The sequence below is a fragment of the Camelus dromedarius genome, chromosome 7, assembly GCF_036321535.1.
Source record: "Camelus dromedarius isolate mCamDro1 chromosome 7, mCamDro1.pat, whole genome shotgun sequence".
Lineage (NCBI taxonomy): Eukaryota > Metazoa > Chordata > Mammalia > Artiodactyla > Camelidae > Camelus > Camelus dromedarius.
In genome coordinates, this window is record NC_087442.1 from 42909216 (window position 1) to 42936294 (window position 27079).

A 27079-nucleotide genomic window follows, 5' to 3' on the forward strand; every position below is an offset into this window, starting at 1 on the left:
AATTCAGGGCTTTGAGTAGACAAAGTCTCAGTGGATTCTAGGTGACCTCAGTGTCCTTTTTAGTACAAGATAGTTAAAAGAAGATCCTGTCTTTTCTCAAGTGCATGTGCATGTGCATGTGCTTGGCTGCACTTAAATCTTCATTTAATCTGAGTGGGCGAAGAGTTATTCTATAAACCAATGGTTCTTTTATCATTTTAAAATACATTAAGTGAATAATTTTTTTCTTTTTTGGCGACAAGTTCACCATTGCAATTGTCTATTGATAATGAAGTCACACCTTCTTAATATTGCTTACTTATGGCTTTATCATCATCAACAATTATTCATTGTGCACTGACATGCTTTGCAGTCTCTGCTGATGGGACTAAAAAATGTTTCTCTCACCAAAGGGAACATGTAATTACCCTTTAGGGATTATTTTCTTTAAAAAAAATTTGTGGAGTTTTTATTCCCCAAACTCTTTCTAAAGAAAAATCTTTACAGGATGTAAATGCAAAATACAGATGAAACAGTCATAACGTTGAAAATACTGTGAAGACAAGAAAAAAATAAGAGAAACTATTACTGAGTCCAAGCTCATACTGCTAGCCATACAACAGGCCAGTAAACTGAGGGCCAAGTTGCTGGGGCAAGGAATAGCAACTTCATTCAGAAAGCCCGCAGACTGAGAAGATGGTGGACTAGTGTCTCAAAGAACCATCTTGACTGAGTCAGAATTCATGCTTCTTTTATACTAAAAGGGGAGGGATTAAAGTCAAACATTTCCTGGTTTCGGGTCCGCCTCTGAAGGAAATGTGTGAATTCCATCCTGCCGTCATTCACTGGTGGTCCTGGTCAGGATGTTTCCTGTGATCTAAACAAAGGTATTTTATCTTAATGCCCATTATCTGGGAGGCAGTGTTCCCAGAGATGGGCCGTTATGTATAATTTAAGCTTATAAGCAATGTCCCTTTAGTGATTAACTTGTAGCAAAAGCAATAGAATACAAAGGTTAAAGTAAAAGAAACAGATCCAATATGGAATCAGATTTGTTCTTCCCTATTACAAAACCCCTCAAAATCTATAGCTATAATAATTTTCTGAAAGCTAGATTTTTTTTTTTACCCAAAGATATAGTTGGGCTAATTTGTTATTTTAAGGGCTGTGCTCAAAATGCAGATACAAAATAAAAATTAAACAAAGAAAAATGCAATTAAAATAAACCCTCTGCTCCAAATGCATATCAAGAAATTACTGTTTCTCTCCAAAGCAAGATTATGCCAGGCTAAATGCGGTGATTAAAGAGAGCCTTGTCCTCAAGGACTGGCCTGGCCGGAGGCAAGCTTGTGCAATAGGAAGTTTGTCCCTGGCACGCTCGCTTTCCAAACAGCTCCCTTTGCCCTTAGTGGCCACCTCTTGCTCTCAGGGTCTCTTTGTCCTTGGCTAAATTTTGCTCTCAGTTGGCAGCTAACTAATAGGTAAGAGGGTTTGTGGAGAAAACTGTGTTGCTAAGTATTTGCAACATCTTTATATGTTTCAACATTTTTCAGTTATTAAAAACAGGAAGGAAAATCCTGGTAGTAGAAAAATCAGTTTGGTCTGGGTCAGTAAACTTGTCTGGCAATTTAATAGAATCAAACCTTAGTAATTTTTTTTTTAGTATATATATACATGTACAGTCAGTTTACAATGCTGTGTCAATTTCTGGTATACAGCATAATGCTTCAGTCATACATGAACATACATATATTCATTTTCATATTCTTTTTCACCATAAGCTACTACAAGATATTGAATATAGTTCCTGTGTTATACAGTAGAAATTTGTTGTTTATCTATTTTATATATATTAGTTAGTATCTGCAAATCTTGAACTCCCAATTTATCTCTTCCTACCCTTTCCCCTCTGGTAACCATACGTTTGTTTTCTATGTCTGTGAGGCTGTTTCTGTTTTGTAAATAAGCTTGTTTGTCTTTTTTTTTTTTTTCAGATTCCACATATAAGTGATACCGTGTGGCATTTTTCTTTCTCTTTCTGGCTTATTTCACTTACAATGACAATCTCCAGGTCCATCTATGTTGCTGCAAATGGCATTGTTTTATTATTTTTTATGACTGAGTAGTATTCCATTGTATAAATATACCACAACTTCTTTATCCAGTTGTCTGTTGATGGACATTTAGGTTGTTTCCATGTCATGGCTATTGTAAATAGTGCTGCTATGAACAATGGGGTGTATGTATCTTTTTAAATTAAGGTTCCCTCTAGATATATGCCCAGGAGTGGGATTACTGGATCATACGGTAATTCTATTTTTAGTCTTGAGGAATTTCCATACTATTTTCCATAAGGGCTGTACCAAACTACATTCCAACAGCCACGTGGGAGGGTTCCCTTTTCTCCATAGCCTCTCCAGCATTTATTTTTTGTGGACTTTTTAATGATGGCCATTCTGACTGGTATGAGGTGATACCTCATTGTAGTTTTGATTTGCATTTCTCTGATCATTAGTGATACTGAGCATTTTTTCATGTGCCTATTGGCCATTTGTATGTCTTCACTGGAGAATTGCTTATCAAACCTTAGTAATTAACTTTGCATCATATTGTGTTAAAAGACCCTGAAGATATCTAAGCAGCAAAGGTGGAAGACAGAAGGTAAAAGTCAGTTGTGCTTTTGCAATTTTGTTTGCATAGGGTTGAAACAGTCATGAGATTCACCAGAATCTGGAAAAAAATGGCTTTAGTGGAGGGGGAAAACCACCACCAGGAAGACTGTAATCAGAAAGTTTTGGTCTTGTGGGGCTTCAGATATAAACTTCATAGGCTTAAACAGGGGGAAAATGGAGTTTAAGCACCAGCTACTGCCCACCTAGAGCATAAACAAACAAGCTGAAATATGGTGGGATGGAAAGCTTTAGTGTGTCCTCAGGCCAAATTCTATATTTAGAATTTGGAGAACCCTACATTTGATTAGACTCAAGAGTGAAAACATTAAGTCAGCAAAAGAAAAATGTTAGTTAAGTACGAATTTTTACTAAGATGTTATGTTCTTTTATATCCTTCTTTGAAATTGGATATTTTTCATAGTTAATTATAGCTGCAAGTTATAAATAGAGTTGTGTTTTCCTAATGAAGAGTTTAAATTGCTTGAGGTGGTTTTCTGGCTCTTTAGATGGGGATCTTCAAAATTCTTTGCATATGTAACCCTGAAAGAATTTTGAAAAACATATGGTTCCTTGAACATTTTACATTGACATCTAAAAATGTTTTATCTGAAGGTTGAATCTTTGCAAAGAATGTCCTTCCTGGTGTATTGTAATTTGAATATATACTTTAACTTTGTTTTTATCAAATCCTTGGAGCTATAGGTTTAGATCATTTAGTTTATAGAATAAGTTTCTTGAATGAATAGAAACCTTTTGAAGCCAGTCTTTATTGTCAAACCAATCAGCTAAATCAGACTTCCTGTCTATCATTTTAAAATTAAGCGATTAAGATAACATCCTTCTGAATCCTAATTCAATACAAGAGAGATAGATGAGAGGTAGAGAAGGCATGAAGACTTCCCAAGAGTTTGTTGCCTAGATAGAATAAGGCTTTAGTATTTTTTTACTGAGGCTTTCTTTGCTTTATTTTTGGGTGGGGAAGGGCGGATGGCCCCTCAGGGGCAGTACAAGTTTAATTATCTTCTTTTGAGTTGCCTCTGAGATTTTTATAGCCTGGAGCAATGCACCAAGATGAGATTCAGAGAGGGAGAGCAATGTATCTGTCTTCTGAGAGCTGGGAGAAGGGCGAATGTGAAAAGGGAGGGATTGGCAGGCCTGTGGAGGGGTCTCTCAGGAAAGGGGCCTGTGAAAGTTGAGAACTGGGAATTGATTGCATTAAAAACATCCAATCAACATGTGTTTGGGTAAAGTCTTCAAGTACCCCAGGAGTATGAAGACCCAGTTTGAAGCTGTCTGCTCTAAACCTTTTTGGGAATGGAAGTATATGTGGTCCAAAGATTCAAGATACAAGACGGCCTTCTTGGTGAGATGCTCAGACAGCATCGGGCATTCCAGAAACTCAGTAGAACAAAGGGAACTATTTTGTTAATGCTTCCTGTTATCAGAATAGTTTACATTCCAAGGCCTATTTCTCATACTTTGATATGGAGTTTTTAGAGATGAGAAAACCCCTAAGACACAAAATCATAAAGCTAGAATAGTGGTGAGTAAAAAGCAGTGAGATTGTTTACCCTTTTTTTTGCCTCTGCCTAAGTAGCATAAGGCAGCTTCTGATTTAATATTTCCACTGAAGGTTCAAAATTACATCATATTAAATGAAAATTTAAAGTAATACCACATGTCAGAGGGTCTGAAAGCATGCAAAAATTCCACCCCTCTTTGAGAACACCAATTGTCCAAAAATCTAAGCTTCATAATAGATGAGCTGCTATTTCAAAGGCATGCTTCAAAGGATATCCTTCAGCATTACTTCACGTTAAATATGTTTTCATTTTACAATTTGTTCCCACAGAGCCTGACTTTCCCTATTTTTCTCTAGGAATTGAAAAACATCCAAAAAAGGAAATCTAGCCAGGAGGAAGGGTCAAATCGCTACCAGAAGCGGATGTTTGTTGCTTTTGTTCTTTGGGCATCTGTGTCATTCATCTTCAGGTACAGTTTCCCTGTACAGTTCAGGTCCAGTTTCCTTTGGAGTACTCTTTCCCCCATCATAGAAACCAGCATGGGATATAGGTCTGGTCGGTCATCCATTCTCCTGACTGTACACTGGCCCAGTGGTAGGTACATGACCCAAGCTGGGCCAATTAGAGCCCTTCCCTGGGATATTTATATGAAATTGGGAGTACTACAATGAAGTTGCCCAAACACAAAAATGATGAGTTTTGTTTAATTTCTTATGGAAGATGATAAAGAATGGAGTTTTTCCACTGAGGTCTAATGTGGGTCAAATCTAGCAGGCCACACAGATACAGTGAACAAAGAATGACAGAAAGACACCAAAAAGTAAGGATAGAAAAATTGTAAAAAGGGCTTGAGCTTCTCCAGGCCCTGGACTAGTAGTCAAAGATTTACCTGCATCACAGGTACATCTGAAACGGGGTGGCTCCCAGTAACACATGAATGACAGGGTCTAAAAACCAGAGGTCAACAAGTAGAATTTGCTGGGACAGATGGCAACAAGAAGGTCCTATTATATAACTTTTAGGCACTGATGGAATGTCCTTCATTGAAAGGAACTGTGTATGGAAGGGAAGAGAGATACTAGGCTTTCAGAGGAGATGTAGGCAGGAAAGCTTTGCATAACTGGGACCAAACTGGGGTGGGGGTCATGTGTGGAGGGGTACTGAGGCAGTTGCAACACCTGTGCTTCAATAGTGCCACCATGTGGCTGTGACACCAGCAACAGCCAGGCTCCAGTCTAATATGCCACCAGCTGAATTTCTAATTTTCTCTCCTGTAAAGGACTAAGTAAGGTAACTGCCCAGTCCCTACGCTGTACAGCTTGTGTATGATGGGAGATGGGGAATGGTTAAGGAGAGGAGATTACAGAGAAGAAAGATTTTTCCCATGATATCAGAGAAGCATTGTTTGGACAACAAAAATAAGTGGGTCCTCATTTTGATCACTAGAAGTGGGGTTTATAGGTGTATTGGAGTTTGCTTGTGCCCATTTGCAAGAGCTGATTGTTACATTTTCAGGAATTTGGTTCCTGAGCTGGCTGTTAAGCAAAGCTGTCATGAAAAATTGACTGCATATGTCAAATTTAATGAGAGCAGATTTATTAGGAAAAGAGTTAGCAGATCAGGATGCAACTCCATTTGTCAAATCATAGTTCAATTGAGACCGCATGCTGGCTACAGATACAAAAGTTTGGCAAAAGCATTCTGTAAGAATCCATTGGCTATGTGGAAGTTACAATAAAAGTATTATATATTTTATTATTGTTTATAAATTGTGTGCTACACATCCTTTATGTTATAAAAATTTATAATAAATATATGTACACTTTTCTCCCTGAAGAATTGACAATTAAATATTTACTAGCACACCACTGCTTATAGGTTATGTATTTATAATAAATTGCTAATAATAACAAAATATGAATAATGCATCATTTCATTCCCCTAACACCCACTTAGTTCCAGAACAATACGACTCCATCCTGAGTCATACTCCATCAATGCTACAAAAAGTTCAGGCTGTTACCAACGCTTAATAAGAATACCCATTCAGTTGTTTCCTTAAATACTTCGGTGGTAAAGAGATAAGTGAATTCCTACCACATCTATGGTGATACTTTAAAACCTTCCTAAAGTGCTAAGTGACTAATATTTCTGGAAGGTGACATTTTATTTCCACCTACATAGGTCAAACTTACATAATTATATAAGAGGTTAGATCTCATCAATGGAAAAAGTAGACAGGTGAATTCCTGAAACTCTGAAAATAAGGACTAGGGAGAGGCTTCCTACTCGAATGGCAAACTGTACACATGTGTTTGGTCTGGATGCAATCAAAATGATAGAAAGGAACGAAAATCAAAAAAAGGAAATAAAAATCACATGAATGGAGAGAATAGAAAAAGAATCACCAACAGATGAAAGAGTTTAAAAATTTTATGGAAGTCAGAAAAGAGATGGAACCATGTGATGGATAAAACAAAGGGAAAGAAACCACAACCCAGATATAATCAAAAGGGGCTGCAGTGGGAGCAGGAATGAACGTATCCAGGAGAACTTCAGAGATTTTCTGGGGTTGAAAACTTGGAGTCAAACTGTCAAGTAAGCAATTGAACAAGATAAAGTCATCCCTTGGTTTTCAGGGAATTCATTGCAAGCCCGCCCCGCCTACCTCCACTCCCAGGGGATACCAAAATCCCTGGATGCTCAAGTCCCTTACAGTTGGCCCTCCATAATGGTGGATGCCAAAACCATGGAGAGGGAGGGGCCACTGCTAAGATATTTAAGGATGCAGAAACTCCCTTTCTTAGGAAGTTACCTGATGTATTTGAGAAAAAATGAGAAAGTGAGAAATTAGAAAGAAAATGACCTGGAGTACAGAAAACATGGACCTAACCCAGGGTTTAATGACCAGACATCCCAAATGACTGCTAGCACTTCAGGCCTAGGAATGTCTTTCCAAATTGGAACAAGAAGTCAGTGGGGAACAAAAAGAATGTTTGTAATTAGAAAGGAATAAATTCCATACTATAGATAGAATAATAAGGTGTTGGGAGATATCTGGATATTGTAAAGAAGGCGTGCATTCTTTTTCTCAAGAGAAAAAAAAAAAGGCAATTAGAAAATTCAGAAAAACAACAACAAAAAAACTGAAATAAAGTTGTGGTCCAAAGAGTAAGCAATCTGAAATGCAGTATAATTTTGATCAATTGGTAGAGTATAAGGAAAAACAATCTATTTGGCTATTATGTCAAAAAGTCTATGCATTTTATATTTTAACAGCTATTGCCAAAATCTCTTCTAAAAAGGTTCTATTGATTTTGGCAATAATTGTTAATATATAAAATGTATACAATTTTTGACCCAGCTAGCCTACTCTAGGAATTTATCCTCAGATTTATGCTCATATCTTTGTTCAAATATTTAAATTTAAGGATGTTCATTTCATCATTATTTATAGTGGCAAAAAGTTAGAATTGGTTAAATGAATGTGGTACATCTATAAAATAGAATACCATACAACCTTTACAAAAGATGAGATAGGAGGTGGGTATAGCTCAGTGGTAGAGCACATGCTTATCATATACAAGGTCCTGGGGATTGAACAACGGAAAAAAAAAAGTATGAGATAAATCTATATGTATGACTTGAAATAATCTCCAAGATATAGAAAGTACAAAAAGCAAGATGTTAGAACAATGCGTATGTTGTACTTCTATTTGAGTAGAAACAAGGATACATACATGTACATATGTGAAACTTATCCTGTGGTTGACTCTGGAGAGGTGGATGATGTCTGAAATGAGATGGTCATTTTCTTTGACTGTCCTTCTCTGCTGCTTGAATTTTATCACATACTTGCTTGTAAAAAAATTTTTTTTAACTTTAAAATATTTTGAAAGTGAAATAAGATTAAAATTAACTCACCTTTTTGGTAAGATATGTTTGTCCAAAAGTAATAGATGATCAAACTTCACTTAGTTTTTACTGGCTCATGTAACTGGGAATTCATTGGTCCACACAATGGAAGCCTCGAGAGGGGCAGGCTTTGGGTTCAGCCTAGTGTGGCCTGTCAGGAGTGTTCTTCCTCTGTTTGTTGGATCCATCCTTGCACTGGCTTTTCTCATGGCAAAATGCTGCCTTCACATCTGCCATCCTCAATGCCCAGAGAAAGAGAATTTCTTCCTGTGATTCTCTTGTAAGAACAAGGCAAACTCTTTCTCAGGAGTTTTTTCATGTCTCTTCTCAATTCTTATCAGCTCAAACAGGTTTAATAGGTTCTTCCTGAACAATCCCTGGGGCAAAAGGAATGTCATGTGCAGATCAGCTTAGGTCTGAGTTTCAGCACCAGTAATGTATCAAGGGACATGGTATTATTCCTAATTCAAAACAGCCTTTCTCTGGAGCTGGGTGTGACGGTTTCCCTTGACGTACATGAAAAGAGTCATATTGGTACCTGAATTTAGGATGCTGTTAGGAAGGGGAGAGAGAGAAATGGAAATGAGTGCCTGGCAGGAAAACAACAATGACCAATTACTCCCACACTAATCTTCCTCAGTGCTGTTACAGAAGCCTTTCTACTATTGCCTTCACAAAATTATCCTCATTCATAAAATTATTGTCAAAGAAAATTAATTAATTTGCCTTCTGCAGCAATAAAACCTGGCAATAATGATCATGATAGGTCCTTTGAAAAGATATAATTTATAGGAAGCTGTCCCATTTGATATAGAACAGGTCATTTATTATATTATCCTATTGGAGGAATAGAATGGTATCTTTCAAGAATTTCAAACTTGGAGAGAATATAGAATAATGATGGTCATGATGTATGTACAATAATTATAAACTGCAAAGTGAAATTCATTAGGTTTAACTTTCCCTTACAAATGACTGGCTGAAAATAAACAATGTAAAGGTTACAGAAAGAAACCCACAAAACGCCTGACAAATAAAAGAATATTTCCTTGCTAATAACAGGATCAAGTTAAAATTACTGTGGACATCCTGTCTCTTCCAGATCCAAACCAATTTAGAGTAAATATTGGTATTCTCAAGGGAAGGAACAGACACTTTAAACATTCTGGCTAATCTGTTTTTCATAGTATACCTAGCAAAAGATGAGAGTCCTGAAGGACTGCAAAGTGCAGGTAAAGCTGAAAATTTAATGTGTGCCACCTACGAAACAGTTATTGTTTGGCCATACTTCAGGCTTCAGAGTCCAATCGTGTGGGTCTCAAAAAGCCTGAAGTTTCACCTGAACTGCATGGAAGTTTTCTAGGTAGGTTGCTGGAGTGGTGATTGAAGTTGTTGGAATGGAGAATTACTTGGACTGAAACCCGTAATTGTAGTGGGTATTTTAAATACTGGTTGAGTGGAGTCAGAAAAATTTCATAATGTGAAGGTTGCTCTATTAAGGGGAACTGCTCTATTAACAAGATGGCCTAAATCTGAAATATCTAGTATTTGGTTTGTGGATTCTTGGCCATGAGTTGAGAAGTGATGAGAAGTAGACTTGGACCTGGATGTGAAATGCCTATGGAAGGGTTAGGAGTGTGGTCCCCTGACAGCTGTGTAAGGAAGGAACATACTTGGTGGTCTGTGCTGTTCCACCACTTTGTGCAGGTGCATGATTGTGGGGGCATCTTGCAGGTGCATGGTTGTGTCCAGTGTTACATGAGCAGGCAGAGGTGATATATAAATTATCTTCACCAGTAGCCCTGCCACCCTGAGATGGGCAAAGAGAAAAAGGAAGGTTTATGATTAAATTGCATGACTAGCAGGCTTAGGAGGCGGGAAAAGGAATAATAGCTCCTTGGGGATCACTGACTTATCTTTTGGCCAAGAGTATCCTTTGAGTTTGTCTGGCTAATGAAAGAAGTTATGTTGCATGTGGGACTATTAGAGTCCCTAATGAGTCAAATTAGTCCTCCTGAAAGGGCCCCAGCGGCCCTCTCAGTTTGCATCCTGGCACAGCAGTAAGGCCTGGACCCAAGCTAATGTCTGCTGGGACATGTAACTGGCTACAGTTGCACAGGAGGCCTTCCTTATCCCTAGTTCACTGAGTTCTGCTGAGCATCGACAGATGTAAGAATCTTCTTTTGGTGGCACCCGATGGGGTTTGCCAATCCATTTGAGGTCACAGGACTGCAGAGGTCTTTGAACAGATGATCTGGGATGGGGGAGCTTTCTGACTTCTTGGTTTTAAAGCACATTAAAACCTAAAATTTACCATTGGAAGAGTTAAGCCATGGCCTTAATTTCTTTTCAGTAGGGTGAGGTAGTGAGGTTTATTTATTTATTCTTACAGGAAGTACTGGGGATTGAACCCAGAACCTCACGCATGCTAAGCATGCGCTCTACCACTTGAGTTATACCCTCCCCATTAGCCTTAGCCTTAATTTCTAAGGACCTATAACTGTTCAGTGATTCATTCTGAACTTACCAAGAGTGCTAGGTCTTTTTGACGTATGTCTTTAGGGGTTAAAGGTGGACTGCATGGTGAGGAACTGCTTTTCTGCCCTAGTAATTAAGCTCATCTGGCATTAATCTTTTTGAAACTACTGAGTGTACATCAGGGCACTTGCTCTGCCATTTTCTTGGGACAATGACATTGGAGACATCTGTCTCTACTGCCAACGAATGCCAAGGGGTAGCTGTCCAATATGGTAGCCATGGTAGCTACTGGCCATGTGTGGCTACTGAGCACCTTTCTTCTCTGAGATATCCTTGCCATGCTGTGGGGGCAGCTGGAGAGCATTTGCCAGTCTTGGCTCTATTACTTTAAGCATTTGATCCAGCTGTGCACCAGGAGGGGTACCCAGGATCAATCACCTCTGATCAAAGGCCTCAATGGGCTTTACTTCAGCCAGGTTCCTGGTTGGTTTCCCATTTCTGGTTTCCTTTCTCACTCATTGTCCAGTACAGACCTTTGGACTTGATAATTATATCTGGAAGCTCCAGCCTCAGACTCTTTACTCTCCCTCAGGGACTTTGCCATAAACCTGTTCTACCAGATCTCCTTCATTTGTGTGCCCTCAGTTATTTAAAAAAGTCAATATAGCAGACTGAGTGCTATCCTTTCAAAGGCCCCCTTACAAGCTTGGTCTGTGACTGGTGTCTGGAACTTGAATTTGGGAAAGCTTCCCATCACTCTAACTAATAAGAATGGCTCATTATATCTAAACTGTTCATATCAACAATGTGGTTTATGCTGAACACATGCTTGTGTTAGGCAGGGAACGCCTTTGTGACTGGTCCCCAGCTCCCAATAAAACCTTTGGGCACAGAGACTCGAATGAGCCTCCCTGGCAGATAACATTTCACATGTGTAAAATGCTGGGAAATTAAGCATGTCCTGTGTGACTCCACCAGCTGAGGATTCTAAGGAGCTTGTGCTTGGTTTTCTCTGGACTTGGCCCCATGTGCCTTCTACCTTTGCAGATTGTGCTTTGTATCTTTCTGCTGAAATGAATCACAGCTTGAGTATGGCCGTATGCTGAGTCCTGTCCTTCTAGTCAATCCCTAAACCTAGAGGTGGTCTTGGAGACCCCTGACACATGAGGTAACACAGGACCCACTAGAGGGATACTTCAATGTAAGTGAGTTTTGGTTTGATTTTCTTTCTTAAGGAGTTATGGGTTTCTTTCTTAAGCCCCTCGATACACCTAACATTACAGAATGTGACTGGGCGATCCAAAGCACTAAAGCTGAGACTGACTAATAGTATGTAGAAAATTGGCAGATGACGGAGACCTCTCGAAAGACACCCTCTAGGAAGGGTACACTCAAGAGTGGCCAGTGGAGGAAGGCCAAGGAGGTTTTAGAGGATTCAGCATGGCAGAAAGACACACAAACCAGAGATAAGACCCTCCTTGAACAGAATCCAAGGCCATGTCCCAGAAACGGGAATAGAGAGACAAGGGCTAGTCTTTTCTCAGTCACAATGACAGAGCAGGTTAAAACAAGAAAGAAAACAAAACAAAAGAAAAAAACTAGTATCAGCCCAAGGAAAAACTTCTTTCTAAAGAAATACTGTTCTTGATAAAGCTGCAGTCAGAAGTTACTTTAGGGACAAAATGTTCACAAATAGAAGAGTAAGAAAGGACAGAGGGAGTTACTGAGAAGAATTGTCATTTTTCTGTTCTAGAAAATGCAAGTTGTTTATGTATTTCTATGTTAAAGGTGAATTAGGTTTAGCACTGAATATTTTTAAAGTATCAAAGATTTAAAAATATACTAAACAAAGCCCTACTAGGCCTCCTCTGTTTTACTGTCTTACAGGAAACAGGGTTTAAAGTCCCAGTGAGAAGGCAGCCCCTGATTTTTTGAGAGACGTAATATGAAAATACACTTTGTGATCAGATGCCTGTTCTTAGTTCTGGGTCTAGTCGCTAGCTATATGATCTTGGACGGAAGAATAAACTCTTACTGCCCTAATCATCTCATCTTAAAATGCAAATAATAATGGTAAATACTTCATAGGGTTGCTGTAAGAACTACCTGAATTAATCCACATAAAAAAACTTACAGTGCCTGGCATATAGTACGTGCCCAGGAAATGGTAGATGTTATTATTATTGTCATAAGACATGCTTCTAGTGCTCTTCGAGAGTGAGTTTACAGGATGTTCTAAATACTGGAAGACTATAAAGATATGCTCTGATAACTTGTAAATGAGATAAAATAAAACCTCTAAGAATTTAGCCATAAAAATGAATTAAAAATGAATCACCCAAAGGATAGCTTGAAGGCTCAGTAAATTTCAGTATAACCAGTTTGAGGTCACTACCATATCTTAAGAATGTGTCAATCAAAAAGACAAAACAAAAAACAGTCATTCATCTGTGAGAGGATAGAACAGTAGTCCCAGGCCTTTAGCTTTTATGACTCAGTTAAAAAAAAAACAGGAGGACCTGATAAAGTGCTGCCAACTTTTCAATTTACCAAAGCCTGGCATGAAAAAGACCCACCAGTCTACTGCCACCATCATGACATAAAAGGAAAGATGTTTTACTACCAAAAACTAATAGCATATTCTCAGAACAAAGGGAATTGCTCCCTGAAAGTCCACTAATTCAGGGAGAATTTTTTTTCTTCCAAAACAGGTGAAAATCTCATTAAAAACCAGGAACACTCTTTTGGACCAGCCCTTGGGATAAGAAAAGAGGAAACACAGAGACAAACATTGATAGTGCCTATTCCCAGGGGAAAAGGAAACCTTACTGTCAGTCTTTGATTGATTCCTGGTCCCAGTGGCAACATCACTTCTAATGTGAAATAAACATAGGAGATTTGGCCATTTGATTTTGAGTACTTCCTGTCACTATAGTCACAAAAGTGAAAGGACATTCACTAGACATTTGATTCATCAGTTTCTCCTTGTTTTGACTTCATGCTCACGAAGCAACCCTCTCAGTTCCATGTAGGTCTGCCTCGGGGAGAGGATGAGTTGACTCCATGAACTTAAAAAATTTCTGAAGTCACTGAAATGGTTTCTGATGATTTAGCTTTCTACATAGCTTCATAGCTGGGGAGAGAATGAGTTAATTATACTTACAGGGGTGTTGCTTTTTTTATTTCTCCTAGGAAATTAATACATTTGCACTTAGGTGTCTACTTTGGTCTCTTGTGCATTTGAGACTTGTCCCAGTCTCAGGGCCCAGTCACTCCTGGACACTGAGATAATGAAATTTCTAGGCAATGGAAGCAGCTGGTTTTCATGCAGATAATACTATACTGTTCTATTTTCAGAGTCATGTCTGTCTACTCTACTGATGTTTACAAGGAACAAATAAAGAATGACAATGGCTTTATAAGTCAAGGTACAAACTGAGCTGCTGCAATAAAGAGATTCCAGAATATAATCAGACTCCTGAATATAGTCACTCCAACAGTCTAGGGTAAGCAGTCCAGGGCTGGCCTTGTGGTCCTGCTCCACAAGAGGTCCAGGTTCCATTGAGACCTGAGCATTTTCCATTTTATCATTTCACCATCTCCTTGGCTGTTGTCTTTATGCACAGAGTTGCGACTGGGCCCCTCCATGTCCGGGCAATAGGAGAGAAAATGTCCAGGGCATGGGAATCCAACTCTAAGGAAAGACCTGGATGTGCACCTATCACTTCTGCTTGTATCCTGTTGGCCCAAATAGAGTCATACAGCCATAGCTAGCTGCAAAGGACACTGAAAATGTTCTGCTCAGTTTTATGCCCCATGACCAAAAATATACAAAACACTAACTTCTTTGAATATAATTTGTCAGAACCAGGAGATGATGCTTTGAAATGTGCCCTAACGATTAATTTGTAAAAAAATTTACATCGTCAGGACACACTATGGGCCTGTGGCTTAGTTTAAAAAAATTAGCCCCAAGTTGTTCCTTTTAAAACCTCTTTTAAATTGCAAAATGAGACATATAAAAAAGTATATGATATATTTACAAATATCACAATAATCTTATTACTATTTAAAGAATAATAATGAAATGAACACCAGTATCTATCACAAAGTTTAAGAAACAGAACTTTGCTAATGGTTTTTCAGGTTTCCGTGTGCCTCTTCCCCATCAACCTTGCCTCCCTTTCCTCCCAATCAGAGGTAACCTCTACACTGAAATCTGTGTTAATCATTCACTTGCTTTAGTATAGTTTTACTACATGTGTATGTATTCATAAAAAGAAATACTTTTTGCATTTTTGACTGTTTTGAGCTCTATATAAAATTATTTATTCTTTTGTGATTTGCTCTACTTTGCTTTTAGGGTCATGCATGTTGACAAGAGCAGCTATATTCCATTCATTCTCACTGCTGTAATGATGTTCCCTTTTATACCCAGACCACAATGTATTCACATGTTCCGTTGAATATCTGGGTTGTTTCTAGCTTTTTGCTGCACAGGGCTCCTAATGGACATATAGATGTTTTCCTTAAGCTAAGTATTTAAGAATGGAATGACCAAGTTTGCGCAAATTTCCTAGGTAATGTTGAATAATTTTCCAATGTTGTTGACCCAATTTATACTCCTAGCTGTGTAAGAAAGTTTCTATTGCTTCATCTCTTCATTGTGATTGTAATATGCATTCTGTGATCATTAATGAAGTACTTGTTCATATCTTTTACCTATTTTTTCTATCGGTTGTTTCATATTCATTTGTGGGATTTCTAAAAATAGATTTTGTATATTGTTCCTTTGATGATTTTATGTGTTGCAGATATCTCTTTCCAGTGGCTTGTTTTTTCACTTTCTCTTTGGTATCTTTTGATGAGTAGAAGACCTTAATTATAGTACTGTTGAATATATTAATACTTCTCTTTGTCATTTGTGCACTTGTGACTTGTTGAAAAATCCTTTTTTATCCCAGAGTCATAAAGGTATTCTTCCATATTTTCTTCTAATAACTTTAAAGTTTTGCCTTCCATGTATAGGTCTTTGGTTTGTCTGGAATTGATTTTCATGTATGATGAGGTAGGGAAGGTGAAGAAAAGCAGAGAGAAGAAAAAATATCTATAATCCTATGTTTTTCCCTATGTGTATATATATACACAATACAAAATTATAAAATATTGCAATAACAGTTTTGTGTCCTGATTTTTTTCACTTAACATTATATCATGAGAATTTTCTTATAGTATATTACTAAAAATTCTTAGAAGACAATATTTTAAATGTTTTAATAAACATTCATAGATGTATTCTAATTAGACTTACTAGTTAGAATTAGGTTTGCCTGTGAGTGACCCAGATCCCAAAATAAGTGACTTGAAAAAGACAGAAGTTGCAGCAACATGGATGGACCCAGAGAATATTATGCTTAGTAAAATAAGTCAGACAGAGAAAGACAAATCCTGTATGTTATCACTAACACGTGGAATCTAAAAAATACAACAAACTACTGAATATAACAAAAAAGAAGCAGACTCAGATATAGAGAACAAACTAGTGGTTACCAGTGGGGAGACGGAAGAGGAGAGGGGCAATATAGGGGTAGGGAGAGAAGAGGGACAAACTACTAGATATAAAATAAGATGCAAGGATATACTGTACAACATAGGGAACATAGCCAATATTTTATAATAACTACATGTGGAGTATAACCCTTAAAAATTGTGAATCACTATGCTGTATACCTGAAACATATAATATTGTACAACAACTATACTTCAATAAAAGAAAAAAAAAACATTGGAAACAAACAAATAAAAAACGCCCTTGAATTTACTTCCTGCTAATTTCTCCTTTCCTTCACAGGCCAAGTTTCCTGGAAAAAAAAAAACCAACCATATTCATTGTCTCCATTTGCCCATTTTGCCATATGTCCTCCATCTATCGTGATCTGGCCCCACCATTTCATTGCTACTCTCCTTTATTAAAGGCAACAATAATTCTTAGTTGCAAAAGCCTAGAAATATTTCTCTTTGCTTCTCATGCTTCTCCCTTGATAAGAACTGGAGCTTATGAAATATTCCTTCCTTGAACTGTTCTCCTGCTTTGACTTCTCCGACGTCACTCTGTCCTCATTTCCCTCCTTCTCTGGACTCTCTCTCTTGGTCTTTATATATGCTCTAATTCTTCCACCCACCCCCTGGAGTGTTCTCTGGAGTTTTATCCACTGTAGAAATGTTCTGAGGGATCCCATCTACACCTAAGACTTTCATTATCGTCTGTTAGCCCATGGCTTCCAAATGTATATGTCTAACTTAAACTCTCCATATGGCAAACTGGCCTTGGACATGTCCGCTTTATTTATTTATAGATTTATGTATGTATGTGTTTATTGGGGGGGGGAAATCAAAATTTACTTATTATTATTATTTATTATTTTTACTTAATGGAGGTATTGGGGATGGAACCCAGGACTTCATACATGCTAAGCAAGCCCTTTACCACTGAGCCATACCCTCCCTGCTGAACACGTCCACTTCAAATTCAACACAACCCATTTTTCTATCGTGGGAAATGGCATTTTCATCTACCCAGTCATCCAAGCCAAAAACCTAAGGGTCTACCTGATTATTTCTTCTCTTTCAAGTGTCCTTCAACTTCTGGAAGTAACCGGTACTATCAATTTTGCCTCCCAGGTATCTCTCATACCTTCTTTCACTCTATGTCCACAGTCACATGACTAGTTTCTGAGCATTTCTTATGTCTTAGTTTTACCTTATATGGTACTCGCTCTCAATATTCATTCTGCAGCCAAATTATTTGAGAAAATAAAAAAATACATTCAAATGCTCAATGACTCACCCCAGGAATTACTTTTGAATGAGGCCTGGGCTTTGGTATTTTGGAAAAGTTCTATCATTCATTTGGGATTGTAAACCATGTCTTTACGATTTCACAGATGAATTGGACCATATAGAAATAATCTGACTAGGAAATATCATTGTGACCAAAGGCCACCAAAATTATGTTATGGGCCTCTGGTAATTACATCCTTAAGCAAAACTAAATAAACAAAAGCAAAACCAAAAACCTGTTATTTTTGTTTTAATTGATATATCCCAAGCTGTATCAATTTTAACAAAAATGACAGGGGTTTTGGACAAAGGTGATGCACTGCATCCTCAATAACAAAAGGGCTAATACTAGTTATATAAGCATGACATGAATATAGGGGAATGTGTGACTTGTTCAAAGACAGGCTGATGCCAATTTTTAGAAGCAGTGTTTACATTTTGGGGCCCAGATTTTACTTGGCGTTCCAGTTTAACAGCCTGTCTAGAGTTGTGTTCATGTGCTAATTTGCTCAGTCACTGAGGCTGACAGCCATTGTTATTCTGTAGCCTTTCAGCCCTCTTTGGGTTAAAAAACAGTACCTACCTTTTCCTCATCCACTACTCTCAAGTCATTTGGTTTGAGTGAGAATGAACTGAGCTTCAACTCCAGAAATGGGCCGTAATTCCATTACCTTGGCCATAGTAGTCAGTCCAAAGATAAGCTAGAATCTGATCAGAGGAGGAGTTCTGTGAAGAAGAAAGTTTCCTCTCTCTTCCAGGAGGAAGAAGGTCTTATACAGCCCAGGGATGGTGCCAGATGAGAGGATAAGCAGCTACAGCTATCAGTAACCGTTATGGGAGTAACTGCAGCAAACAGGGTATGATGCTTGAAGGTGCAGCAGCTCTGCAGCGGGCAGAGAGGAGACACAGAGAACAGGTCTGTCTTAAAGCCAGGCCCAACAGGCTCTTTTCCGTAATGGGAACCAATACATTTCTTTGATTTATTTAAGCAAATGAAAATTTTAAATCACTTGTAACCTGAAGTTTGAATTGATAGGCTGTCTTTATTTGAATTAAAATAGTCAATATTGGTACACCTTCCTGTCTAATATTCTTTTTTTGTTGTTGCTGTTGTTCTGTGGGGGGAGGCAATTAGGTTTATTTATTGAATTATTTTTTTAATGGAGGTACTGGGATTGAACCCAGGACCTCATGCATGCTGAGCATGTACTCTACCATTTGACCTGTACCCTCCCCTGCCGTCCAATATTCTTAATTCTTCCTATTACTTTAAATAGCTCCCAAAAATGTAACCATGATTCTGAATTTTTTTTTCCAGAGGTGATGGAAATCCAGGTCCCTGACTGAGAAACAGAATTATTAGGATGAAGTATAATGAGGATTTTGTGGATTTATAGCACCTTTCCACCCCAGACACTATTGAAAGAGATAAGATTCAGTCTAGTTACTATTATGTCATATTAAAAAGTGTGTAGTATGTGCTCCATAGTATTTATGAGCAGTAATATGTTTATATGTTTTATAAAACAGATCAAAGGAATATAATTAATTAATCTGATGAAATGTTTATATTGAATTTACATGTTAAGGACCATAAAGTAAGTAAAATAATTATGAGTATAAATTAGATTGTATAATCATAATTATTGGCAGACTCAACGAATATTTATTTCATGGTAATTAAATTTATTCAATAACATTGTGTAATCCATATTTACAAGGTTTGATAATTGTTGCCCACCACAGTCAAAGGTAGACATGTCACTGGAAAATACAAAACACTAGGTATGTTCATTGCTACTGGAATATCATTGCTTCCAAGCCTTCTCAGATACCAGAGCAAGGAGCCATACGTACGTATACTAACCTGCGCATATATGTACCTGTTGATAAATATTTCTATACATGACAAGCTCTAATCCATTTCAATAAATGTATAGTATGTCCTTAGGAATGCTCGCAATTTGGGACACAATTCAATCATTTTATCAATGTTTTATCAGTGTATCCAAATCCATTGTTCTTCCACACCCACCTATCCCCAGGTTAAAAGACTACATTTCTAATCTTTCTTTGCAGCTAAGAATGGCTAAATGACTAAATTCTGGCCAGCGGGGGAAGGGAAATTGTGTAGTAGGACTTACAGGAAGAATTCTGAAAATGAGGACAATCCACTGATACACCCTTTTCCTTTCCTTTTTCCCTTTCTTTTCTGTTTTCTGGAACCACCAGCAGCCACTCTGGATCATGAAATAATCATGAGGCTACATACCAGCGCCACATAGTAAAACAAAAAGAGGAGCCTGGATCTTTGATAACTCAGAGCTTCCATAATGACCCTGGTTTGCCTACATCTAGACTTCTCTTCTATGAGGATAAACCAGACTGCTATCACTGGCCTTTTTGTTTCATTTCGCCAAACCTGATGCTAACTGGTATAATTATTTTTCTTTTTTGGGGGGGGGGGCAGGTAAATAGGTTTGTTTGTTTATTTAATGGAGGTACTGGGGATCAAACTTCATGCATGCTAAGCACACACTCTACCACTTGAGCTATACCCTCCCTCTAACTGGTGCAATTTTTGAAAGTATCTTTGGATATAGTTTCTTAATCAAACGTGATCATTTTCTTGACTGCTTGCTTATTGTCTGCCTCTCTCCTCCTCCCCCAAAAAAACTTCTTGAGGAAGGTCATTTGTTTATTTTTTTTCCCTTCCAGTTTTATTGAGATATAATTGACACAGCACCATGTAAATTTATGGTATATAGCATAAGGATTTGAATTATATATATCATGAAATGATTACCACAATAAGTTTTGTGAAGATCCATCACTAATACAGATGCAAAATAAAAGAAAAATGAAGAAAATTTTTTTTCTTGTAATGAGAACTCTTAGGATTTACTCTCTTAACTTTCATATATATCATATGGCGTGTAAACTGTATTTATCAAGACATACATTACATCCCTAGTACTTATTTATCTTATATTTGACTACCTTCATCCAGTTCTCCTGTCCCCCACCCCCTGCCTCTCTTAATCACAAATCTGATCTCTTTTTCTATGACTTTGTTTTTGAAGTATAATTGACCTACAATACTGTGTTAGTTCCGGGTGCACAGTATAGTGCTTTTATTGTTCTATACATTTCAAAATGAACACCATGATAAGTCTAGTTACCACCTGTCACCATACAAAGATATTACATAGGTTTTGACTATATTCCCCACAGTGTACATTTCATACTTGTGACTCATTTGTTTTGTAACGGGGAGTTTATAAGAGGAAGGTCATTTAGAATTGAGTCCTAAAGAGTGTGGTAGAGAAGGGATACCAGAACTTGTTGTGGAAAAGAAATTGAGAGACGGAGGGAGAGAGAGAGAGAACCTGGGAGCTCAGTGATCTGACAAGAGACAGTACCATTTTATCATGGAGGTGAGAGATTAACAGTAATAGCTTGGGGACAGATGTAACAATAATTAGATCGCACTGGCTTTGTTGGGAAAGTCTTTTTTCCTCTTTCCTAAATTCTGAGGATATGAATATTAGATCAGTTATGATATGGATCGCTGAAGCCATGTTTTTTTTTTTTTCCAGTCTATTTTCCTCTCTGTTGTTGAGATTGGGTAATTTCTATTGTTCTAGCTTCCTGTTCACTGATTTTTAGCTCCATTCTGCTGTAGAGCTCATTCGTTGAGATTTGTTGTTGTTTTTTAATTTCAGTTATTACATTCTTCAATTCTAAAATTTCCATTTATTTCATTATATCTTCTATTTCTTTGCTGAGACTATTTTTTTCCATTTGTTTTAAGTGTGTTCTAATCATTCACTGAAACATTTTTCTGATGGCTGCTTCAACATGTTTGTCAGATAATTTTAACTTCTCTGTCAGTTTTGTATTGACTTTTTTTCCCCACTAGTTTGCAGTCTTCTTGGTTCTTGGTATGATGAGTGATTTCCAATTGAAACACGGATTTTGGGGTATTATAACACTCTGGATCTTATTTTAATCTCCTATTTTAGCTGGCTTTTTCTGACACTGCTCTGGCAAGGGGATGGAGGAGAGGCACCACTTCTGTTAATGCCAGGTGGGGACAGAAGTCAGGTTCCCCATTTTGCCTCTGTTGACACCAATGCGGTGGGTGGGGGTGGGAATTTCAACTCCCCAATCGGCTCCCACTGGTACTCCCCTAGCTGAGAGGGGTAGGAATGCTCCCCATGTAGCCTCCATGATACTATGGCAGGGAGGGGTGGCCTTCTTACCCCTGGGTAGTGGTGGAAGTCCAACCTCTCCATTAGGCCCCTCTGACTCCACCCTGGCCAAGAAAGAGAGGGGTGCCTCATTACTGTCAGGTAGGGCTGGAAGTCCAGGCTCCCTACGTGGTGTCCAATGACACCTTGGGGATAGGGGTGGGGAGCGTGTGTGTATGTGTGGATGGGTACTCATTACCATCCAGCAGTGGGAAAAGTCTTGTCTCTCTACTTGGCCTTCTCTGACACCACATAATGGGGTGGAGGTGTAGAGGGACTAGGGTGTTCAGACGTTGGGGTGTCTCATTATGGCCTTGAAGTGTGGAAGCCTTGATCCCTCACAAGGCCTTTGCAGGCTAGGGTGGAGGTGGGGCCACAGGTTTGTATTATGCAGTGTTTGTCTACAGTAGTGTGGTTATTTTCTAAAGGTTATCTGTCTTGCTAAGCTGCCTCTTTTTTGGTCTTTTGGCTAAAGAGAGCAGCCTTTTACTGGGACATTATTGTTTGTGCCTCTTGGCAATTTTAGATTTCTGGTTTTTGGTTCTTCAGTACCCGGTATGTGATATAAAAGGCTAAACAAAAACCCAAGAATTTACCTTTGTCTTCCTCTTTGGATCCTAAGGTCCTAGCTGGTATGCCTTCTTTTCTCCACCTTTCAGTCTTACTGTTACGGAGCAAGGGTCATGTGCCTGCAGAGTGGAAAGCCAAACTCTGACAGTGGGTGTTTGCAGCAAAGTAAGGGTTTATTTGCACCATCCCAAGCAAGGAGAACAGGCAGTTCATGCTCAAAAGACCTGGGCTCCCCGATGGCTTTCAGGCAAATATATCTACTGCATCCTCCCAGAAGCAGAAGTCAAGAGCCTATGTTGCACTGAAACACAATTTCAAGAAAAACTATGTGGCAGAGACTTGGGGAGAAGTTGCAGTGCCTTTCCAACAAAGACATCAGTAAGGCAATCAAATAAAGCCAGCTGTGGCAGTAACTGCCTCTGCAATACAATAAGATCTGTGAGCACCTTCAAAGAGTAATAGTTACTTAAAAAAAATCATACTGCTTATGAGAAAACTTTTATGAAAATCTCAGAGCCTTAATTTATGAATCAGTACAGGAATTCTGGGAGGAGACATTAAATTACATGATGTAAGGATATGGAGAAATTGAGACTTATACCCTGGTCCTACTTAAGCAAAAAGAATCAAACTTTCAATGCTGCTCACTCTTTTTTCAAAGCCATCACATCAGTTAAAAAAAAAAGCCAATAAAAAGACCTCATGTGCAGCTGTAGCTCTGCTTGCTCTCTTTTCTGAACTTCTCCTCTCCCCTTCCAGCCCTAGGGAAACACCGTTTGTAGAGGCAGACTTTCGTAAAGCAATACTAATTTTCAAGAAGAGAGCCCCATAAACAACCTAGAGAAACAAAAACAGTAGCTCCCAATAAAAATGACAAAAACCATCTGATTGGATATAAAAACCTCAAGAGGACTGGGATATGCACTTTAGGAGCTGTGAGATCAAATTGATATGTTGGCCTGTGTTGTAAATAGCTCTGCTATGTAGGGTGACAGCTGAAAGGCAGACTGGCATTTCAGTCATTAATTACACAAACCTGCAGGCTACATTTATTGGCTGCAGGACGTCTATTCCAGCTAAATCTTAAATAAACCAGGAAGAGAGGATCAGATAGGAAATGCTCCAGAAACCAGTAAATAGATTTGGGCAGGGACCCAGATCTAGGAGACTGTCCCAATAGCTGAAATAATTTTTTCTTCCCATTCTTCCTCCCTTCCTCCTTTTTGGTTGATGTGGAGTAGAGAGTTGGGGTGGAGAGACAGCCAAAGAAGGGAATTGTTTTTCTACCAGTTACCAATGGGAATCTTGCCCTCTGTACCAGTTTCTGGAAACATTGCTAGCATGCCCAGAACCCTGGGGGAGCCTGCTTGGAAATTATCCAATTCCTTTAGGTACTTTGAAATCCATGAGTGACTGGGCAGAGGTAAAAATGGTCAAAGTTAAATTTGTTGACTCTCCTACTTAGATTAAAAGGTTGGGTAAGAACCACCTAGGCAAATGAATAAATAAAATGAACTTATGGGGGTGGTGTACACCCAGGGGTTCCTATTGCCCTAGTCACTCCTCACTCTTTCCTCCAGTACTACCTTTCTGAAAAGGCCACAAGTCTTTCTTTCGTGTGCTCATGACACCCAATACAAAAGAGGTTAGTGGGGGAGGGGAAGCCCTGCAATTATGGCCAAAGGGCTGAGAGATTCAAATATGTACATCAAGCACAGGCAGAAGAATGAGCAAATCTCCTTCTCTCTGACAGATAAACGTATACACTATTTTCTGCATGTTCACTTACCTTCATTTTTGCTTGTGAAACGGATGCAGAATTTTCAAACATTAGAAAAATATATATTGGGATAAACAGTGCAAGTTCCTAGTAATTCTATCCTTCAAAGAGAACAGTGTTGTTTTTCTACTGTTTTTCAGATCTGTGGAGAAACTGCTGGGGTAAATAAAATCAAATGGATTTGAAACAGTTACTACTGGTATTCATGGTAGATTTCTGTGACTGTTTCTCAATGAACAGACACTAAAAATACAAATGCTAACATTAGGAGACCCACATCATTGAGGTTAAAAATGGATCCCTGTACTGGGAGACCGCGAATTTCTGCTGTTGCCTAAATACTGCTGCAGCTGCCACGAGTCAAAGTTATGTCCTTGCCTGCAACACGCGCAGTTACGACACTCCGAGGGGGCGGCTCTGGGGGGTCAGGTGCTCCAAGGAGGCGGTAGAGACAGCCACCGCCTCCCACACACCCTCTGCCTTTCCGTAAACAAGGAGACTCCAGCCCGCGGTCTGTAAGTGAGGGAGGGGCTTGAGGTGGGGCCAGGGTTCACGACGTGAGCGTCAGAAAAGGCCTCCTATTGGTGGTTCGCGAAGGGCGGTGGAGAGAGGAATTCTGATTGGTCTTCTTCCCTGTCCGTAAGGGGATTGACCGCCCAGGTCCCGCCGGGCCGCGCCTCTCCGCTCCGCGCTCCTCCCCTTGCGGGTAGGTGCCCGCCCCGAGCGGCAGGGCGCGTGCGCGTGCGGCCCCACGCCGCAGTCGGGCCCGCCCGCCGCACCACGCACCCTAGCAGTCAGTGGGTGAGCCAAGTACCGCGGAGGTCACCGTGGGGAGGCGGGGCGGGGCAGCATGGCAGCCTCCTTACGGCTCCGTGGAGCCGCCTCCGGCCTCCGATACTGGAGCCGCCGGCAGCAGCCGGCAGCGGCCAACCTTGCAGCGGGTAAGGACCTCGCACTTTTTCTCCCCATCCCTCCTCCGGCCGCCGGCTTCCCGCGCCCAGACTGCCAGAGAGGTCCTCTCACCAGAGGCACTGCGGTTGGATCGGGGCTTTAACCCAGCATTTTGGCTGGTTCCAAGGCCTGGCCTCTTCTGCTGCTGCGGCTCGCGCTGCTAGTCTTCCCCTCACTCTCCCCACCCCAGATCCAGATGAATGGGGTTCAGCGTCGTTTCGGGACTTAGGAAGCGGTGGGAAGAGCTTGGGGTAAAGGGAGGAGTATTTAGGTTCGAGCCGTGTTTCTTTGGAGTTAGGGTGTTGAGGACAACTGGAGGGCCCAGCCCCGGGGGCGACCCCTGGGCTTGCAGCGCTGGCTGACCTTTCAACGCCCCCAGGGCGCACCCACAGTGAGCGCGCCCTCCAGCCGCTGGGCCTGATTTCTGTTTAACTACCTTAATTGTTTCCGATGTTTTTACACACGTGGCATCCGTATACAACCCGGGTGATCAGTCTTTCCCGCAAAGTTTTAAGTCACCCTTGACCGGCAGGGCGGGCTTCCCCAGCTTCTTCTCTGTAATTGTGCTACCTGATGATGGCACTTCTGTCAAATTATTAACCAGAATGCTTTCAACGTCCTGAAAATTGTGACCTGAACATATTTTGCCCCTCTCCCCGAATCCCCAAACCACTGTAAGTTATGGAGGTTAACCATTGATTTAGGAAAAGGCAATTTTTAGACCCACAGAGATCTAATAGTCTTTCATTTTTCAGATGAAGACCAGAAGCCCCTTGGATGAGTGAGTTAGGATATCACAACAGGATCTAGAAAGTAGTTCTTTATTCTTCCTGATTCTTGCACTTTCGACCACAGCAGGATTCCTCTCTCATTGAAAAATTGGTTGATTTGTGGGTTCACTGCCATTGTTTCCCTGTAAAAAAAATTTAGAGTTTTTACAATGCTGTGTTTTGCACGCTCATGTACTTGGGATTTTTGAAAAAGCCCTGGCATTATTTTTTTTCTGATCTTTACTTGAAAAAAAAAGTAGCGGGCTGGGAGTTGAATTCTTAACAGCCTCCCTTCCTCCCCCTCAGTAAAACCTAAGCAGAAGAGTGAATTTCCTTTCTGGCTTGAAAAGGGAAAGCTCCGTGTGATGCAAGAGAACAGATGTCTGATACAGAATCACAGTAATAAGATACAAACTCAGAGAATTTGCTCAACTTGAGTGTAACCACTGTTTGAGCTACATGTGTCGAACTACAAAAAAATGCCTCTCACATTGGAGATACTTTAAAAAAAAAAAGTCACTTTTCTGCGGTAGTAAATGTAGCACCAGTTTTCACATCAATGCACAGTTCTTTCAGTTTTGATTAGTCAAGGAAGACATATGTGCTATTTAGTGGTTTTACAAGGTGTTCTAATGATATTTTAATGAACCCTTGAAGTACCTTTCAGAGTTATGGAAGTTCTTACAATTCATGGTAGAAGAGTCTGAGGCCTATGACTATAATAATTTCTTCTGTAGACTGGAAAGGCCTCCCTTGAAATGCTGGTAGATTTGTGACAAATTTTGGGTAGCTTTTTGTTTCTGATTTTGGTGATGATTGTTTAAAATACTTCAGTAATTGTTTTTACTCAGTGGAATTGTTTTAAATGTTTTTGTTAATTTTAATTTACAAGAGTGTTAACTTTTTTGATGTTGGAGTCTTAAAAAATTACATGCCAGTTTAGAGTCTACGGACATTAAGAAAAAGAACCATGTTCAAATAGTAACATTATTTAGTGTTCTGATTTCTGTGGAATGTTTCCCTCCATGGTACCTTTAAGATGTTTATATCACGTGGAAGGTAATATTGTAAAGACCCATACAGTTATTTACAGTTTGAAAAAAATGAGATCTAAAAGTTATTGGTTAATAGCATATCTTAATTTTAAAATACTTAAAGCATCAAAAAGGAAATAGAAAAATGAGAAATATTAAACTAGACATATATTACTATTTCATCACCATTTAATAAAAGTAAGTTTTGTGTTTTATCTTAATGTAATTAAATTTAGCTTAAAACTTTTTTGTACGGGCAAAAAAATTACAGATGTTGACCCTCTACAGTCATTGTGATTCACTAACATATGTAA

General features: G+C 39.2%; 1 protein-coding gene and 1 long non-coding RNA gene across 2 annotated transcripts in view; one reads left to right on the forward strand and one right to left on the reverse strand.

The window, feature by feature from the left end:
* Positions 1 to 621: 621 nt before the first annotated feature.
* On the reverse strand, positions 622 to 24409 carry LOC116154028 (uncharacterized). The gene is made up of 4 exons (XR_010381649.1): positions 24020 to 24409; positions 22257 to 22349; positions 8099 to 8641; positions 622 to 856 (listed from the first exon to the last, which is right to left on the reverse strand). It is a non-coding gene; the product is annotated as an uncharacterized LOC116154028 (long non-coding RNA).
* A 356-nt stretch (positions 24410 to 24765) lies between these two features.
* The window catches only part of HIBADH (3-hydroxyisobutyrate dehydrogenase), a 95915-nt gene continuing 93601 nt past the window's right edge, over positions 24766 to 27079 (forward strand). Inside the window, exon 1 of the mRNA XM_031455101.1 lies at positions 24766 to 24951. Coding sequence (XP_031310961.1) covers positions 24861 to 24951 — 91 coding nt within the window. The 5' untranslated portion in view covers positions 24766 to 24860. The remainder of the gene's footprint in view (positions 24952 to 27079) is intronic.